Source organism: Camelus dromedarius, chromosome 31 (assembly GCF_036321535.1).
Source record: "Camelus dromedarius isolate mCamDro1 chromosome 31, mCamDro1.pat, whole genome shotgun sequence".
In the NCBI taxonomy this organism is placed as follows: Eukaryota; Metazoa; Chordata; class Mammalia; order Artiodactyla; family Camelidae; genus Camelus; species Camelus dromedarius.
Window position 1 is genome coordinate 9,846,539 of NC_087466.1, and position 19,293 is coordinate 9,865,831.

General features: G+C 46.9%; 1 protein-coding gene across 1 annotated transcript in view; it reads right to left on the reverse strand.

The window, feature by feature from the left end:
* Window positions 1-2,000: 2,000 nt before the first annotated feature.
* Window positions 2,001-19,293, reverse strand: part of SVOP (SV2 related protein) — a 60,866-nt gene continuing 43,573 nt past the window's right edge. Inside the window, exons 10-16 of the mRNA XM_010999141.3 lie at window positions 18,957-19,030; window positions 15,861-15,937; window positions 11,958-12,065; window positions 9,278-9,389; window positions 8,305-8,386; window positions 4,914-5,003; window positions 2,001-3,607 (exon numbers count right to left, since the gene is read on the reverse strand). Of these exons, the coding sequence (XP_010997443.1) occupies window positions 3,401-3,607; window positions 4,914-5,003; window positions 8,305-8,386; window positions 9,278-9,389; window positions 11,958-12,065; window positions 15,861-15,937; window positions 18,957-19,030 (750 nt within the window). The 3' untranslated portion in view covers window positions 2,001-3,400. The remainder of the gene's footprint in view (window positions 3,608-4,913; window positions 5,004-8,304; window positions 8,387-9,277; window positions 9,390-11,957; window positions 12,066-15,860; window positions 15,938-18,956; window positions 19,031-19,293) is intronic.

Sequence of the window (19,293 nt, forward strand, 5' to 3'; positions counted from 1 at the left end):
CAAAAAGTGACCCTCCCTTTCGAAAATAGTAAGGACCTCTTTGTAATGTGATTTCCTCTTGATTCTGTTCTAAAATTCAGAATGCAAGGTGCGTAGGGAAATTCCGCAGTCCACATAGATGTGTATGCATGTGTGACATTTGGCTTGATTTCTTCACTTCCCTTGACCTAACATTCCTCCTCCTTCCCTGAAGGCGATCTACAACCAAATTTTCCACGAATTCTTGGCCGCTTGCTGAGTTTACAGAAGTTTATCTTTCTTCGTTGAATTATCTTGGCCCTTTGGTCAAAATTCAGTTGGCCATAAATGCACGAGTTTATTTTTGGACACTCAATTCTATTCTATTCTGTTCATCTACGTATCAGTCCTGATGCTAGTACCACCCTCTCTTGATGACTGTGGCTTTGCAGTAGGCTTCACTCCCTTACTCTGCCACAGTCCTCCCCTTGTCCTGCTGCTCTTTACACCTCCATTTCGCACATTCATATCTCAGGAATTAACTGCTATTCCCAGCCTTGTAAGAGAGCTGTACTTATTTTGAATTAGTCTGAGTATGATTTCTATTCCTTGCACCTTAAACAGCCTTGAGGAGAACTCTGTCAAGGGCTTCTCTCAACCATCTCCCATCTCACCATCATCGCCTTTCTTCTTTGTGCTAACAGAACCCCAATTTTGTGTTCAAGAGGCTATGGGTATTGCTCGATCCTGTGGGAGGGAGGCCCTTCCTTCTCCAGCCGGAGGGGAGGACTCAGGCTGGGATGGGCATGTGACCTAGGTCTGCCCGATGCCAAGCAATGGTCCATCTGCTGGAGGACTTCCCTTTCCATCCAAAACCAATAGACCCTTTAGAGAGAAAAGCTTTTGTGACTGCTCCTTCCCCATTCAACCTCCTTTGAAAATAAACATGATGGCAGGCACTTTGGCAGCCATCTTGCAACCATGAGGTTTCACACACAGGGTCAAAAGATGGTGAAGAGGAAAAGCAAAAGGAAGCTGGGTCCTTGATATTGTTGAGCTGCTGACCTTCCCTGGAACTGTCTGACTTTGGGCTTGTTGTTAAAGGGACAATTAATATTCTAATGGGCTAAGCTACCATTGGTTGGTTTCACTGTTGTTTGCAGCCCGAGGTTATCCCAATCTTTTTATTTTTATTAGTAGTAACCAAAGGAGACTCTCGGTGTCATCTTTCAAGGCTCTCTGTTGCTTAACATTATTAAAAAATAATGAATATCCATATTCACTTAAAAGGCCATCTCTAAGACACTCTTATCTCACAGCCAACACATCTCATTTACGGATTCCTGAGAATACTTGAAGTGAGGGGAAAAAGGAAACCACATGGCTCTGGCTACATTAAACGTGTTGGGTCATTTTTCTAAAATCCTTCTTAAGACTGAGAGAAACAGATGACATTTCCATTAATGGAAAGGGGAACTTTTAGATAATTCAAAATTAGATACAAAGGTCTGCTGCTTGTGCATTTCAGATGCTTGGGGAATTTTTGTGGCGGCCCTCAGATCATTCAATAATACCGATTTTCTAAAAGGGCAGGCAAGTGAGAAGCCAAAGAATTTTTCAACTTTCATTTTCTCAAGAAGAGAAAGCCCTCGACCATGAGCCTTTTGACTCCAGCCCCTGGAAAACATTTCTGCACCCTCTCCTGACCGCGGTCCCCAGCTCCTCTGGGTTATTTGAGGGTGAAGCCAGTGGACTTGCTCATCTGGCAGTGTCTGGCCAGCTGGAAGGCAAAAAAGACAAGCAAACATTCTGTGTTACCCAGGAGAGCTCAGCAGACCAGAAATAATTAGAGCTTTAGCCGCTCGGGGTTCAAGGAAGCGTGGGTGTCAGGGAGAGGAAGTTCTGGCAAGCCGCCCCCCCCCCCCCAGCTCCTGAGGCCAAGGAGGCTGCAGCCCATATACTCAGGGATGTGGGATTATTTGCAGTCAAGCTAGGACCTGTCATTAGGACATTAGGACAAACAGACAAACTTCAACCCCTGCGAGGTCCATCACCAACATGTTTTAATAAGAGATGAACGTACACATTTGGCTTCCCGCAGTGTTCACTTCCAGCAGATATGTCCGAGCAGAGGGTCAGTCTTCTTTGGCCTTTGATGGGATCTGGTAGCTTCCTCCATCCTTCTCTGCCTCCACGGTGGGGAAAAGGCTTGCAGAAATCAGATCCTGGAGATGGATGTTGTTGGCTGAGACACGGTATCAGCCTTTCCTTCTGAGGTCACCCCCCAAACCCAGTTGACTTCCCTTCTCTTCCTTTTTAAAATGTCCATGTTTCACACATCTGGGCCCTCCCGTTCCTCCCTACCCACGGCATCCCTGCTGTGGGGCCTGTTACTGGAATCCCCGGAGCCGCCTCTGCCGAAAGGCCAGGTCAGCAGGGCCTGCAGAGAATCCCAGGGAGGAAGGACTTCCGGTCCCCTGGCCCCGATGGGAGCGGGTGGGTGGTTTAGCATCTTTCCATTACTCTGTCCATTCGGCCACCCGCCACGCTCAAAATCCAAGGCGCTGAAACCTGAGTTAACTGTTTTCTTGCCCCGAGAGCTGCCAATCAGCCTGACCAAGGAGGGGGCCGGAAAAGTAGCCCCTGGCTTGGCCTTCACTGCTTCCGCAGGGGAGTCCCCTGCTTTGGCTGTGGGCTTGGTTTTCATCTCCATCCCCAGTTCCTGGGGGTAACAGCTTTCTGAGGTTGTCATTGGGTACAAGCCCAGCTGTCCCCATGGACCCACTGGGATTCCCCGGAGCCAGGGACAGCCACTCCCAGAGGGGGCCAGCTGGAGGCATGTGGCTCAGGTTCAAAGGCATGTCCATCTGCCAGGACTATTCAGACCCTGGGGAGGCAAACCGAGGGGCCCCTTCCAAGGGAGCATTTCTCAGACCCAAGAAAAAGCTGCTCAGGCCACACCCAAGTCACCTGCCATTTCCAGGAAGAAAGCCTGGGGCTGGGCGTGCAGAAGAAACCTAAGAACCGGTCCAGATAGTAGATGGCAGGTGTCACCTTACTGGGCAGCGGGTCTCACAGGGGTCCGGGCCTGGATTGTATCTACAGATCTTTTGGTGGTCGTTCACCGAGGGTGTGACCGGCTGACCCTGGCTGGTGTCCGGCTGGCTACCGGCATCACTGGGCACTCCCGATGTGGCAGTTGTCCCATGCAGATCCACAGGTTATTAACAAACCTCCCCCACGTGTACAGAGAACCCCCCAGAGCAATCGCCTCCCCATCCCCGGGTGGATCTCAATAAACATGAGCAGAGTCTGGACAAAAAGCCTCCCTGGTCCAGGTGGTACTCTTGGGTGAGTCCTTGGTGTCGGCAGTGACTGTCGATGCCCCAGCCGGGCGCCACCAGCTCCCCACGCTCTACAGCCTCAGTCCCCCCCTTGGTCACTACTCCTGAGAGCCTGAGTTTGACCTGGCGACACTTGTGCCGTGCGTCCCTCGGCCGACCATCTCCTGGCCCCACTCCCGGTGGCTGGACTCCTGCAGTCCGCGGCCTTTGGTCTCGATGGGCAAAAAGCAGGAGGCCAGGGCAGCCAGGAGGCAGCAGCCACTATAAACTGCCAGCGTCAGGTACACGGAGGATTCCAACATCACCTGGGGAAGAGAGATGCACGCGGGTGAGAGCATCGCTTCTGAAGCACTGGCACCACTGACCATTCAGATCCTATTGATAATGCCAGACCCTCTTGTAAGCCCTCTTTGTCACTGTCCCACGGAGTCCTCATCCTTACAACAGCTGTATGAGCTACCTACTCCACCCCCAATTTACAGAGGGAAAAACTGAGGCTTAAAGAGGGTTAAGTAGCATACCCAAGTTCTTACAAGGACTAAGGATGGGACTGGGATTTGAACGCAGACCCCATCAGCCTCAGGAGTCTGTACTCCTTATAACAACATTCTCTCCCAGAGCAGTACACCAGCTGGCTTCCTGGTTTTATGACCCCGGGGCAAATTATGCCACAGAGCTAACCCTCATTTCCTCATCTGCCGCATGGGCAGAAGGGCAGAAGCCACCTCCTAATAAGAGGATACTTATTATTAAACTCAGGATCACTTGGCGCCAGGCAGGCACATGGCAAGCTGTCAACCAGTGCTAGTGAACAGGGACCTACAATGGCCAAACGCAATGGCTCGGAACGGAACTACTTGGCTAAAACGTGTGTTGCAATTTTATTTACACGAAATGCCCATAAGAGGTAAAATTCATACAGACAGCATGCAGACCGATGGTTGCCAGGGGCTGGAGGATGGGGAGATGGGGAGTGACCGCTTAATGGATACGGAGTTTTATTTTGGGATGAGGAAGAGGTTTGGAACTAGATTGAGGAGGCAGCTGGACAAGGTTGTGAACGCGCTTCCCGCCACTGAATCATTCACTGTAAGTAAAACAGTGCATTTTATGTCGTGCGACTTTTACTCAATAAAATAAGGCGATAAGAAAAGGAAATGGGTATTAAAAAAGCAAAAAGATTTCATAGTAAGAACCTCCCCCAACCCCTGTCAAAGGATAGAAATGCGTCAAGACCCAATGAGCTATAAAATTCTGCAACTGCACCTAATTATCCAACTCGGAAAGCGGGGACCAGGATATTTATTTTCCACGAAAGCATGGTGGCTTGTTTGTTCTCATTCAAATTGTTTTCAGCCAAATCATTGGGTTTGATTCCCGGCTCCTCTGCTTCCCAGCTGTGTGACCTTGGGCAAGTCCCTTTACTCCTCTGAGCCTCAGTTTTCTCATTTGCAAGTAATACAGCTTCTCTCCAGGATGAGTTGCTAAGATAATGCACACCGAGGGCAGTGCAGAGGCTCGGTGGGGTATAGTAATGGTGTGGCACGCTCATTGGCTTTTGTCACCCCCCCAACCCCTCCCCACCGGCCCCATATTGGGGGCGACACCTACCTGAGCAATGAACGGGGTGATGAGAGCGCCCACCCTCGCCATGCCGCTGCAGGTGCCCAGGCCCAGCGCTCGGGTCGCCGTGGGGTAGACCTGAAACACAGCCGCCAAAGAAGGCTCGAGAAAAAGCAGGCCCTTCCCACCTCTCAGACTCAGGAATGATGGGAATCAGCCCTGTGGGCGGGCCTGAGTCAGTCTCAGCCCCTCAGGTGTTGGTGATCCCGTTAGGGGGGGTGGGAGAGCCAGGTGGAGAGTCTCATCCTAAACGGGATGAGGAAACTCAACTGAGAAAGAGGGCACGAGGCCAGGCTGGGGGAACCCCAGGCTGTGGGAACCCCGTAAGGGGGTCCTGCCTGCCCTGAGTGGTTATGTCCAAGCAGATAAATGAATAAGTAATTGATTCCTGTTTCTTTGTTTGTTTCCATCATAGAGAATTTCTAGCACAGACTAAAATACAATTATAACCAATCTTCCAGGACCAAACATAATACCCTGTGTTTGTTTCTTTTTCAAAAATTGTTTTCAGGGGGGTAATTTGATCGATCGATTGATTTACGGGGTGCTGGGGATTGAACCCGTAGGCTCTAAGCACACCCTCTACCACTCAGCTATACCATCCCCCAGCCCCCGTGTTTGTTTCAGTCACCCTTTCTCACTTCCTTCCCCTCCTAAATTATATGAAGGCAGATCCTAGAGGTGATATAACTTTATCTGTTAGCTATTTCTATACATGCAGACTGTTTTTTTTCCTCTTAGAAAAAGGTGGCGGGCATTTCCCATGTCCAGATTCGGTCTTCTACCACAGCGTGATTTTTTTTTTTTTTTCATTTTAGGAGAATATATTTTATTCTACTTTCATTAAAAATACATTGGACTGGCGTCATCAGTCTTAGCATCTTAGAATTTACAAAGACTCTTCTAGTATTATGGTCAGAGCTGGAGTTTCTTAAGTCCAAATGACACAATTGAATAATATTTCCTTTTTTCCACCCCTACAGTTTAAACCATGAATTAAAGCAGATGAGGAAAATATACTATATAGAGAAGTGACATTTATTGAAGTTTTAGCAAAAAGTGATCTCTTTTGAGATTTTTTTAGGGCCTAGAAAGTGGCAATTAGGGGAATTTAGGAGGATTCAGAAGTTAACTGAAAAGCTACCCATGCAGTAATATTACAATAGTGTGATTTTTGTTTGTTTTTGGGGGGTAATTAGGTTTATTTACTTATTTATTTTTTGTAGGGATTGAATCCAGGACGCACTCTACCACTGAGCTCTACCCTCCCCACAATAGCGTGATTTTTACTGGCTGTACAAAATTCTATCCTTTGGATCAATCATCATTTATTTAACCAATTCTTCATTGTTGGGAATAGCCAGCTGGATTAGTTTAAGTCAGGAGTCAGCAGACTTTCTCTTAAAGGGCCAGAGAGTAAATAATTTGGGCTCTGCGAGACACATGATCTCCAGCAACTACTCAGCTCGGCCGCTTTAACACAAAAGCAGTTGTGGACAATGGCAGCATGTGAAGGGGTGTGGCGTGTTCCCATAAAGCTCTGTGAGTGAACACTGACCTTTGAATTTCATATCTTTTTCACGTGTCAAGAAATGTGCTTTTGATTTTGCTTTCAACCATTTAAAAACATAAAAACCATTCTTAGCTTTTGGGCTGGATATGGCCTGCGGGTCATAGTATGCTGGGCCCTGGTGTATGGCGCTGTAGACCAGGGGCCTCCGAGTCCTCACAGGGCAGGCAGCTTTCTAGTTTCAACTGATGCCATCTGAGAGGCTCCAGCACTCAATCCATGAGCCTTTGTTGAGGGGACACTAGGCCAGACGGGACAGAGAGTAGGAGACCCAGGCCCTGCCTACAGGAAGTGTTAGGAGGGGTCTCCTTGGGGGCAGGTTATGTGGCATGCCTAAAAATACCAAAGAGGGGCACAGACACTGGGGGTGAAATGAAGTCAGGGGAGAGGGAAGATCCAGGAGGGCTTCCTGGAGGAGGCAGAGTTGGTGCTGGGCCTGGAAGGTGGGCTGGAAGAAGGAGGGCTCAGGACGATGACTCAGAGTGAGGGCTCTGGAGGGCTGTCCAGACCAGAGGGCATGACAGACGATCTAGACAGCCCCGCCCCCGGCACACAACCTGGTACATACTCTTCTCTCCCTCCCTTTGCCCCTCTCTAAAATAAGATGAGACAAAATACAATAAATACAAAACGAATAATCTACCATCTCTGAGTGTGGGAAAATGGACAAGGCTCAGACGCTGTCGAGTGGAGTACAAAATTCATGCAGCGTTTTAGAGGATGACTTTTGCAGGCTCTCTCAATGTTTGTAATGTTTATCACAGGCTTTAACTCAGCAATTCCACATCTTATTTATTCTAAAGGAAGCACACAGGAATATGTTAAGCTGTTTACCTCTGCACTGTAATAGTGAAAAGTTTGAAAACAATTCAAATATCCATTGAGAGGAGAACTGTTAGAAAATTATAATTTGCCCATACTATGTTACACAGTGTAGTAAAGTATAGTATATAATATACATAGTATATATATGGATATAGTATCATATAGTACATAATATATAGTATGATACATTATATTATATAGCGTAATAAAGTACAGTATATAATATATACCATATATATTATACAGTAAAGAGTTCTATATAATAATATAGTGTGCATGTAATACAGAACAGTATTGTACAGGATAGCAGCTGTTAAAAAGAACAAAGTAGATCCATATGACTCTCAGCTAAAGGTCACAGCTTTTCTCTGCACAGTTCCCTCTGGGACCCTGTAACGCCCCCTCTGCTCACCCCACAGGCCTTGGGGGTTAGCCATGTCCCCAGCCACCTCCACCCCCTCGTGAGCTCTGGGGCTCTGCTCCATCACTTTCTGGTTTCCCTAAGCCTTACCCAACACCTTTGTAATTAGCTCCTTTATTAAACTCATCTCAGTTGCTCCGATACCCAATTTGATACATGCACTAACATACGTTCGCGTCTGCTTGGGAAAAATCTGGAAGAAGACACATTGAACCAGTCAAGAGGCTTGCCTCTAGGAGGGTGGAACAAAGGGCCCTTTGGTTTGGGGGTTTTAATACAGTTCTAGAATACTGGGAACTAGTACATTGAACATAAGCTTTTATAAGCAGGAAACAATGATTGAAAGAAAGCCTGAATTACACCAGAAAATGACACAACATTGTAAACTGACTATATACTTCAATTTAAAAAAAAAAAAAAAAAGGAGGGGAAAGCCTGGAAGGGCTTCAAAGTCGCCACTCAGGCTCCAGGACAAATTTCATTCCAAGGAGCCGTGGGTGGGTATTTCTGGCGGCAAAGCTTCCTCCCTCCCTGCCCCCACCGCTCCCAGACATCCATCCTACCTCAGGTGTGTAAACATAGGCTGCTTGGAAACCTCCAGAAATAAAGGCTCTTGCAACGAAGAGTAACAGAGTGAGCATGTTTCTAGGGAAAGGAAAAAAAAAAAAATCAAATGAGCAGGAGTATTTTTTCTGTCGGCTTGTTTCAGCAAAGTCTCATCTGCCGGGGTGGAGTTTACATCCTAAAATGGGCAACGGCTACCTCCGCCCCACTCACGTTCATGCCAGCATGCAGTGCCCTCCCCAGACGCCTGCTTTTAAAAGTTCATCATTCTCCAAAGCTCCAGGCTGAGATGGAAATATCTGTGGTGTCCAGAGAGGGGGCAAGTTTGCGGAGAAGTGGGATGAGTAATCCCAAATCCAGAAAGGACCCAGTCGGGGCAGGAAGCAGCTGATTCGGGGAAAGTAACTTCTATTCAGTGTTTTTGGGGTAATCCTGATCCCCAATCCTCTGTTCCACTGTTCCCATCATGTCTTTGGATGTCAGCATTTCTGAATCTAAGCTGTATCTCCAGACCTTCTACAGATTTCTCATCTTTGGTTTGTTCTGGGGCCTTTCAGAGGTCAAGAGAGGCACAGGCCGATCGCACGTTCTGAAGCTCTTGATGGACGGGAAAAATAGAGGAATGTATAAAGGGGGTTAGAAACAGGACCCTGAAATATTGCCAGGGAAGAAACCCATAGAGGAATTGAAGCGTTATCCGCATGACGTCATTGGGACAAGACGCCCAAAGTCTAAATGTGGTCGTGTTTGGGCAAAACTTGGACTCAAGTGCCCTCCTACCCCCACCCTCATCAGAGACCCCACCATTGAGCCCGATCTTTTGATCAGTTATGAGGCAGCCAAGAGTCTTGGTCCTAGTGAGGGGTGGGTGACCCTCAGGGGATGTCATCCACAGCCTGCAGGCCCAAAGAGCCACTGGCCACAGCTGGAGAAACTAGCCTGCTGGCTGGAGAGAGCTGATTCCCGACCCACCTTCCAACACAGATAAACAGCAGGAGGCTGCAGAAGGAGAAAATGACGAAGCACAGGGCCATGGTCTTCTTGCGGCCCAGGCGGTCGATAATCCAGAGAGTCACAAGGACACCTGCAAGGGAGCAGGGGCGCCATGGGAGGCAGCGTCTGACGTGGCCCCCAATGACCCCCACCTCCTGGTATTCACACCCTGTATAATCTCCTCCCCTTGAGGGTGGGCTGGACCTTATGACCCGCTTCTAATGACTAGAACACAGCAGAAATGATGAGATGTCAGTTCTGAGATGAACTTAATACATGACTGACTTGGGTCTTGTTGGCATTCTCTCTCTCCCTGGCTCTTCTCATGGGCTTGCCTTGATGGAGAAGGCCACCTGGCAAGAAATGGAAGGTGGCCTCTGGCCAATAGGCAATGGGGAACTGAGGCCCTTGGTTCAGCGACCCTTGTGGAATCGAATCCCATCAACAACCAGGGAAGTGAGTTTGAAACAGGCCCTGTCCTATTTGAGCTTTCAGATGAGACCACAGACCCGGGGCCAACACCTCCATAGCAGCCTTGTGAGATGCACTGAAGCAGAGGACCCAGTAAGCCACTCCCAGACTCCTGACCCTGGGAAACTGTAATTAAGTATGTGTTGTTTTAAGCCACTAAAATTTGGGATAATTTGTTACACAGCAATGGATAACCAATACAGGCACCAAGGAGACCTGAATAGGGGCATTCTCTAAAACTAAGTAGCAGATCCCTGGGGGAGTCAGAAACATGTGGGTTATAAAGCCTATTCTTGCCTCTAACTTGCCATGTGGTCTTAGGTTAGTCCCTGGCCTTCTCTGAACCTCAATTTCTTCACTGATAAAGTAGGACTAAATAAAAATAAAACTCTCTACCTCAGTAGAGGTGGTTTAGCATATTGCTTAATAATAATAATCATATCTGGGCCAAGCACTTTTACATCTATTATCTTGTTCAGTCATCAAAACAAAACCTCTAAAAGAAATGCAAATAGCCCATTTTTCACATTTATTCAATAAATACACTGAGTGCCTACACTGTGTGTCAGGGGCTGTTCTAGGATCTTGGGGGTATATCAGTGAACAGAACAACAAAAGAATATGTGTAATAAATGAGGAAGAAGAATCTGAGTTTCAGAAAGGTAAAATCATGGCTGGAAATGGTGAGCACTTGACATTGTGGAAATGGTGGCTGTTATGCTGAGTTGAACACCTTTAGTGTTACCTGCTAAACTACATGGGGAAAGGGTTTTAGAAGAAAGACAGAAGTGGAGTACAAGGGTGGATTCTGGGCTCTGGGATAGGAACACAGGTCCTAGCCCTGTCAGCTGTAGGACACTCACTGTCTTAGTTGGGTTTTACCAGATGTAGACCCTGTGACAAGGGTCCAAGTGCAAGGTGTTTACTTGGGAGGTCATCTGAGAAGGCACCAGTAGGAGAGTGGAGAAGTGAAACAGAAAAGGGGAACAACTAATCAGGGTGCATATCAAACAAGTTACCACTGTGGGCAATTGCTGCTGAATTCCACTGGAGGACTCTGGGAGCCAGTGTGGAACATGCACCTTAAATTCTCCTCCCTGATGGGTGAGGAAGCTGGGGTATTTATACCCCCAACTCCCACAGTTACTGTTTGAAGGCTGTTCCCAGGTGTTAACTCCCTGGCACTTGCAGCCACCTTGCTTTTAGACACCGACTCTTTCCACTCCTCCTGAGAGAGCCCTCAGGCACAGAGATGCAGACATTGGCAGCTGCAAGAGGCAGGAACAATTTTTGCTACATCTCTCCAAGCTCAGTTTCTTCAGATGTAAAATGGAAATAATTAGACTACTTCACAAGATTAAAAGAGACCATATCTGCAAAATACACAGCACAGTATACATGCATGCATACAGTAAGCACTTGATAAATGCCAGATATGATGATTGTTGTAATAATTATTATTTTTAAAGGAAAAAGATCACCTTTGCTTTAGGTGCAGGTTTGGAGTTTTAACATCCCACTGATCCTTTCCAGCATGACTGGTGTCAGGGAACAATTCTCCATGGGTCTCTTGTATTCCTGCACATCTTGTGAGCAGAGGCACTAGCTGCCCTTTTGTTCTAGGCTAGCATTTCAAGGTTGTTTGTAGAGCCAACAGCCTTGGGAGGTAGAGATACCATCTCCTCTTAGAGCCTGGGGACGGTCTGTTTACTCTCCAATATAATAAAGATGATTCTCTCTGGAGCAAAGGCTAAACAGGTTTCTGGCTGCCTATTATAAAAGATTCGGCTGAGATGCCTCAGCTGTGTTGCAAATCCACTGCATGTGTAAGATTCACGGGGACCCTTCCTCGTCATCCCCATGGGACTTGGGGGCACGGGGAGCCAGCGCTAATGTACTACTCAGGTGGCTTGCTGTGCTGTGGGGTAATAGTCTTTTGTCCCTGACCCAGGGGTCTCATGTCTTTAGCCAGCATGCCCCAAAGTGGGCAGCTTAACGTGTTAGCTTTTCAGTAGAGTAAAACGTCACCCCCTTGACAACTTGTAGCTAAGGATTGGGGGAAAGAAATCCCTGGCTTCCCCTAGAAATGGGATTTGCTTCCAGGCGGCACCAGCTAAAGCCATCAGCTGAGCGGATGCCATGCTCTCAGGCTGCCCTGCCCCAGCCCCACCTTGCACAGGTCCCTCACCTGGGAACTCAGAGAGGGTGGTCCACAGCAAGTCCATGTAATCCTCCTTGCTCAGATACTCGCAGGCCAGGCTGCATTTTGCCTCTACTGCCTTCTTCCGGCTGGAGACTGGGAGGTGAGAGACAGAGAGAAAAGGAGGAAGAGCCATGCGCCCTCTTGAATCACACCCTCCCGCTCCCCCACACCTCCGTCCCTGAGGATGATTTGGCTGGGGTGCCATCGAAGGAGCACAGGCTCGGGAGTGAGACGGACTCAGGTGTGAATCCTACCCAGCGGTCTTACAGCTTCATCTCACTGAGCCTCAGTTTCCTTCCTAAACTGGGGCTAATAAAACCACTGGGCAAGGTGGTCAAGGGAATGAAACCAGGCTGTGCACATGAATGTGCTTAGCCCAGAAATGGCACAGACTAGGTGTTTTGGTGGCAGACAGACTCTAGGGTGGCTTCTGTGCCCCCACCTATATTATCTGGCCCCCATTACTTCCCTGATCCCACCTTCTCTCTCCCTCCCTCTGCTCACTTTACTCCAGTCACACTCTTTTCCTCGCTGTTCCTTTGTGAAGTAAGGCACATTCCTGCCTCAGGACCTTTGCATCATCTGCTCTCTCCCTCAGCTGCACTTTATATATCCCATGACTAATTTTCTCACCTCCTTCAAGCCTTTCTTTAAATCTCACCTTCTCATTGAGGCCACCCTGACCACCCCATGTAAAACTTTGACCTACCCATGGCCCCTTACTGTGCCCCACACTCCCGATCTCTCTTACTCTGCTTTATCTTTTTTTCCCTCCATATCATTTGTTAGGAAACAGAGTGAAGGACTTTGAAATGGGCAAAATGTCCTGTCTGGTGAACCCTTATTGGTTTTCTCATCTTCAATTATCTGTAAGCTAGTTTACAACTCTTCACAGTAATCCTAATGCAAATGATTCTTGTCCATCAAAATGCAGATTGTGTCCGGTGGTGATGCAATTGACTATTGCCTTCTGCACACAGCTGACTTTTGCCTCTAGGTGTAAATCCATTTCAGCCTTTCTGATTTCCTACATACATGTGTTTTTTGAATTCTCCTTTGAACCAGTTGTAACCTCTTGCTGGTGTTAGATAATTCTCCAAGCAGCTCTCACATTTTTTGCATGTTTTGTAAGCAGAGGCACTGGCTACTTTTGTTCTGGACTATCTTTTCAAGGATTTTAGTTTAGCAAACAGCACTGAAAGATAGGGAGGATTTCTCTTTGGTGCAAAGGGCAGGTTTGCTTACGGTCTTTGAAGATACAGCATCTTTCTGCAGAACAAGGAGCAGGCGGGCTTAGCATATGGTAGAAAAGGTCTGGGTGTCCTAAGCTCAGGGTTCCTCTCCTGTAACACAACCCCCTGCTTTTTGTGTCACCTGCCCTCTTCACATCGCCCAGTAGGAATTGGGGCTCAAGGAACAAGTGTCAGAAACTGCTGATACCCTAGCAAGTGCTATTACTGTGAGTAACGGTCCTTTGTCTCTGACCCAGGAAGGCCGCATCTTCCGCTAGCATCTCTGGAAACTGGGAAAGGCTAGCTCGTTAGCTGGCAAATAGGTAAGATCTCAGACTTTCCACAGTTCTTAACAACCAGTTCATTCATTCATTGATGAGTTAAACAAAATAAAGCCTTTGATATGTGTTCATTTCATATTGGTAGGAGAGGCATGATCTGACCTTCAAATTTTTTCCTTTAACGTACCTATCACCTTTCAACAGACTGTATAATTTCCTTACTTACTATGCTATTCTTTCTCTCTCTCTCTCTCTGCCCTCACTAAAAATATAAACTCATGGAGTGGGGATATTTGTGTTTTGTTTTCACTGCTGTATCAAACACCTAGACCAGCACCTGGCATGTAGAAACTGAATTTCTTTGCAATTGAATTGAATGAATGACTTGCCCAAGGTCTCACAGTGATTTGGTGCTGGAAACCAGGCTCCCTGATGTTTACTTAATTATTTTAAAGGAGGGACTGTACTGGGGGTTGAACCACTCTGCCGCTGAGTTCTCCCGTTCCCCCTTCCCCTCCCAGAGGGCACTTTGAACACGGATTGGCAAAACCGCTGCCTGCAGGCCACATCTGGTCTCCTGCCTATTTCTGCCAGGCCGGCAGGCTAAAAATGCTTCTTGCATTTTTTTAAATGATTTTTAAAATCAAAAGAAGAACCACCTTTCAGGACATAAAAATGATATGAAATTCAAATTTGTGGTCATAAAAGAGGTCTTCTTGGAACACACGCAAGGCTTGTTGGTTTATATATTTGTCCACAACTGCTTTTCTGCTACAAGCGCAGAGTCCTTTGGTCCACAAAGCCCAAAATATTTACTCTCTGGCCCTTTACAGAAAAACTCTGCCAACCCTTGCTTTATAACATGCCACTGGATCCCCTGCTTTGCTTAAGCATGTCCACTGTTCGGGGCGCATGATTTAGGCTCAATGAATACCAAACCTCGAATCTACAACTGAGATGCTTCCTCAGGGCAGTTCACTGAAGACTGTCTGTCCCACCCCTTCCCTGTGAGCTATGACTCTGCTATCTCGTTAAATCCTTATACCAATAAGCAAAACTATTAACTAAGATTACACAGGCTTACCATGAAAAAGAGAATTGGACAAATCCTGCCAACAGGCAAGGACTTGATCGCTTGATCCCCCAGCCTGAGTTCAGTGCTAGGAATCTGGGATCCTCTTAAAGACAATGCTTTGAAAGCCCAGACATCATAGATAGACTTTGCTTTTTATTCAGTCCTCCAGTTTTACAATAGAATTACCGGGGGACCTTTTAAAACTCACTAATGTCGGGGCCCCACCCCTCAAAGATGCGGGTTAAATTGGTCTGGGTATTGTTTAAAGGTCGCAACCCTGGTTTAAAATCTCCCCCAGGTGTTTCTGTCGTGTGGCCAGCATTGAGCTCCAGTCTGGTTCTCAGACTTACTGCACACATCAGGATTGCTACCCGGAGTCACAGCTGTAGAACTCAGTGCTGTACTTCATGGAGCCCTTTAGGGGACATTAAATGTGACTCCATGATAATATCACCTCTATCAATGAGACAGGAAGGGGGCAGTGCACAGCCATTCAAAAAATGTTACAGCAGTTAACATCAAAATGGTGTAAGATTCAACCCCCAGGAGGCCTTGAGGCTCAAGATGATGAGAGACTTAACTTCTAGCAGGTCTTGAGCTTCATTATACGCTCACTGTGATATATCAACATGGTGAATAACACGCCCACAGGCACCATGGCAGTCCCAAGGCTAGCCACAAAAGGTCAAAGAGAGGACAATGGCCAACTTCCTGGGAATCCCAGCCCCTTCCCCTTAGACTAGTCCTTCCACTTACTAGCACATGAAGCCACCGAGCCCATAAAAATCAGTAACACGGTGCCTCGGGGCCACCCCTCTCTCTCCCTCTTCGGAGACGGCCCACACTCTGTCTATGGAGTGTGTACCTACTTTTAATCTGAGCACCCAACCCCCACACCTCATGGCCTTTCTCTTGCCTTTCAATGTATCTCTCTGAATAAATCTACCTTCACTCAACTGTGGCTCGCTCTTGAATTCTTTCCTGCGCGACTAAGGACCCACATCCCTGGGGCTCAACCGAGACCTAGGACACAGCCCTCCTCATGCCCCACATCTGTTTCCCTGCATCATCATGACAAGATGGTCCAGGTTGCTACCACAGCACCTTGGAAACCGCAGCCCAGCTTTCTCCTACACAGATTTTTTTTCTGAAACATTCCCCCTAGAGTTGGTGGGGATAAATTCACCAGACTTTGCGCAAGGCCAGGCTCTGGAAGGGCAGAACCTGGGGTGGGAGTGTGTGCATGACCTTGTGCGTTGGAAGTGGGGCTCGTTAACTGGTAAAGGGCAGTGATACTTACTGCTGCAAACATCTCCCGCCTGGAAGAGCTCAGTGGTGAGCAGAACTAATCCGTAGTAAGAAAACGCGTTGGAAAACCTGCCAGGAAGGATGCAAGAATGGTAAGGAAGTGATCGGAGGAATGAAAGTCCCCGTTCCCCATCCGTTCGGGAAGGATGTGCATCTACAGTGGCAGCAGAGACTAGTCCTTGGGCTCAGGCCACACTCGGCCTTTGGGGGCTTTCCTGGACCCTTGGGCAGGAGGGTGGCAGGTACAAAGCACAGTGATGTGATAAACAAAGGACATAGGAAGTGATCCTGTGTCCTGTGAAAGATCAGGAACAGCACTATATCACAGACATGCCACCCTCAAGGCTGTTTACTCAACTGACAAAAGGAGGGAAAAAATGGGGGGACCAAAATTTTGTTGAAAACAGTCATCGTTGACCCATGTCAACAGACGCCAAGGCTTCTGGGTTGAGCTGGTCCACCTGGATAGGGAAGAGCGAGGGAAAGCTTTGATAACCTAGGTATGCCCCAGTTTTTGAAAGTTTGCTTTACTCCACTTCTCTTTTTTTAAGGAAGCCCTACATTAGTACGTCTTTTCGCTAACCGGAAGAAATCCGAAGAGGATTTCGACTTTTACTAAAAAAGGATGAAAAGTGAAAATAGCATTGTGTTCATTTTGTAGAGGAAGCAAGGCCCCAAGCAGCCAGAGTGACGCCACCCAGCGCCTACCCCGGGAACTACACTCAGCATCTCAGCATCTCAGCCTCCAAGCTGCCAGAGCCCTGAACTGTGTCTGCCAGCATCTGTGGTTTATCTCTATTTATTTTGTTTCCTTTATTAGCAAGATATGTCCTCCAGTAATTACTTCTTCGCTTTATGCCATTTCAGCATATGAAAGGTTTCACTGGAATCTTTCTCTACTTTTTTCTTTTTTTAACTTTTTTTTTGGCAAGAGAGAGTAGCTAAGTTTTATTATTTATCATTTATTTATTTATTTTTAATGGAAGTGCTGGAGATTGAACCCAGGACCTCGTGCGTGCTAAGCATGCAATCTACCACCTGAGCTGTACCCTCCCCCCAGAATCTTTCTCTCTTTTTGAATAGTGGGGGGTGGAAACCTGTGCGCAGAACTGGGCTCCAGCTCTGCCCAGGTATTCCTGAGAGCTGAATCAAGTCACCAGGCATTTATTAAACGCCTGCTGTGTGCCCAGTCAACTGTGGAGTCTGCAGGCTTCACGAGCATCTCAAAGCAGAATGACACAGTTAATTAATTCTCGACCGTTGCCTGAGCCAGAACATTCTCATCCTATAGTACAGTTACATAGAACTCAGTCATAATCAGAAGCTGATGATTAACTTCCTTGGGTGATGGTACGTGCTAGCAAATTTAGTGATTTCTACAGTCTTCTAAAATTAGCCTCTAATTAATTGCTTAGCATTCGAGAAGTGTCAGCTCAACAGAATCACATGCACTCAAAGACAGATACTCTCAGTTCTGTTTCCTCATCTTTTAAAATATCCTGCAGACTCCATCTTTGTCCTGGGCACACAGCAGGTGTTTAATTGATGCTTGGTGAGTTGATTAAGGTCTCGGGGACAATGCAGGGGCAGAGGTGGAGCCTAGTGCTGCCTATTATCAAAGCTTTCCCTTCCCCTTGCCTGCAATCGACCTCTTTGAGGACCCTCCCCTTGCTGATTAGCACCTCTGCTCGAAGGTGAACAGGAAAAGTTCAAAACAGAATACAGAGCCTTAGCGGGGCCAGTTTTGCACACTGTTAATGCTGTGTACACAATTTGGTAGAAAGAGTTGAAAGCGTGGCTGAAATGTGACTAGTTGTGGCTCGTAAGGTCATGACTCTCGGCAGATGCACTCCAGCCATCGCCCTGGTTGCTTTTATAAGAAAAAGCGGAACAAGATGAGAACTGAAAGTGAAAAGAATGCCGGAGTTGATCAAATCAGTGGTTCCCCAAATATGGGCCCTGTACCACTGGTGGTCCCCATGGTAATATGAGAGGAGAGGGGACCGATACAGCAAAGATAGTAAATCTCATTGCGGAAAAAAAATTCCCTTTTGGGAAAGGGGCAGGGAAGGGATAAATTGGGAGTCTGGGATTAGCAGGTGCAAACAACTATATACGGAATGGATAAACAACAAGGTCCTACTGTACAGCACAGGCAACTAGCTTCAATAACTTGTAAGAGCCTATAATGAAAAATAATATGAAAAGGAATATATATGTATATGTAACTGAATCACTTTGCTGTGCACCAGAGACTAACTCAATATTATGAATCAACTATACGTCGATTAAAAAAAAATCCCTTTAAGTTTCATATCTCAGTCTTAACTTAGGTGCTAATGAGTCCTTAACACCTCCTCTCTCTCCCAGTCTCTTAAACACAGCAGCTCAGTGCCTTGGCATATCATCAATCTAGCTACTTGTTACTGTACTACTGATATCCGTTGGTATCCGTAGGGGGTTAGTTCCAGGGTGCCCTGTGAATACCAAAATCCTTGGATGCTCAAGTCCCTTATATAAGATGGCATACATAGTATTTGCATATAACCTACACACATCCTCTCATATACTTCAGATCATCTCTAGACTACTTAGAACACCCAATACAATGTAAGTGCTATGTAAAGAGTTGTAACTACAATATAAACGTTATGTAAATAGCCATCAATGCACAGCAAATTCAAATTTTGCTTTTTAGAACTTCTCAGATTTTTTTCCCCCTTTCTGAATATTTTCCATCTGCAGTTGGTTGAATCCTTGGATGTGAAATGTGTGGCTAGAGAGGATCGACTATATTTATCTTTAAAAGCGACTTCTATCTGTGGCCTGCAATTAAAGATTTTCCTTAAAGCAGATATACAAAGTTCCCTTTGAAAAGACATTTATTGGAGTAAAAAGTGAGTCACATTAAAGAAAAAGACAAAGAAAATAATAGTACAGGCGATCTCTGCATAACACAGAAGTCAGGAAATTGATGCTCAATTTTGTAAATGTTGCCCTAGATGGAAAAGTTCTCTGTGCTCCGAGTTAGAACAAAACCCAAAACAGGGCACAGATGAGGACCAAAGCATCGACAAATGGTTCTTACCATATAAACCACAGCAACAAGGTCGTCCATCTAAAATGGGGTGTGAAAAGGTCCCTCATTTTGCCTCGGTCTTCCTGTTGCAAGACAAAGAATGCCATTTACTCTCCTCCCCTGCAGATGTGTGGACACCGGCTGGTGGCCTGAGACAAGTGAACACCCGCGGCTGGGAGGCAGGATTTCTGCTGGGCTGGACATTCAATACCCGAGAACCCAGGGGATTCCTGAAGGATGGAGACAGACCTCATCCCCACTCCAACCTGGAATCCTGGAGCCGGGAGGCAGACCCCCTCCGGTGTGGCCCCTTTGAGCCCTCTTGGGCGATTCCATGGACCCGGGG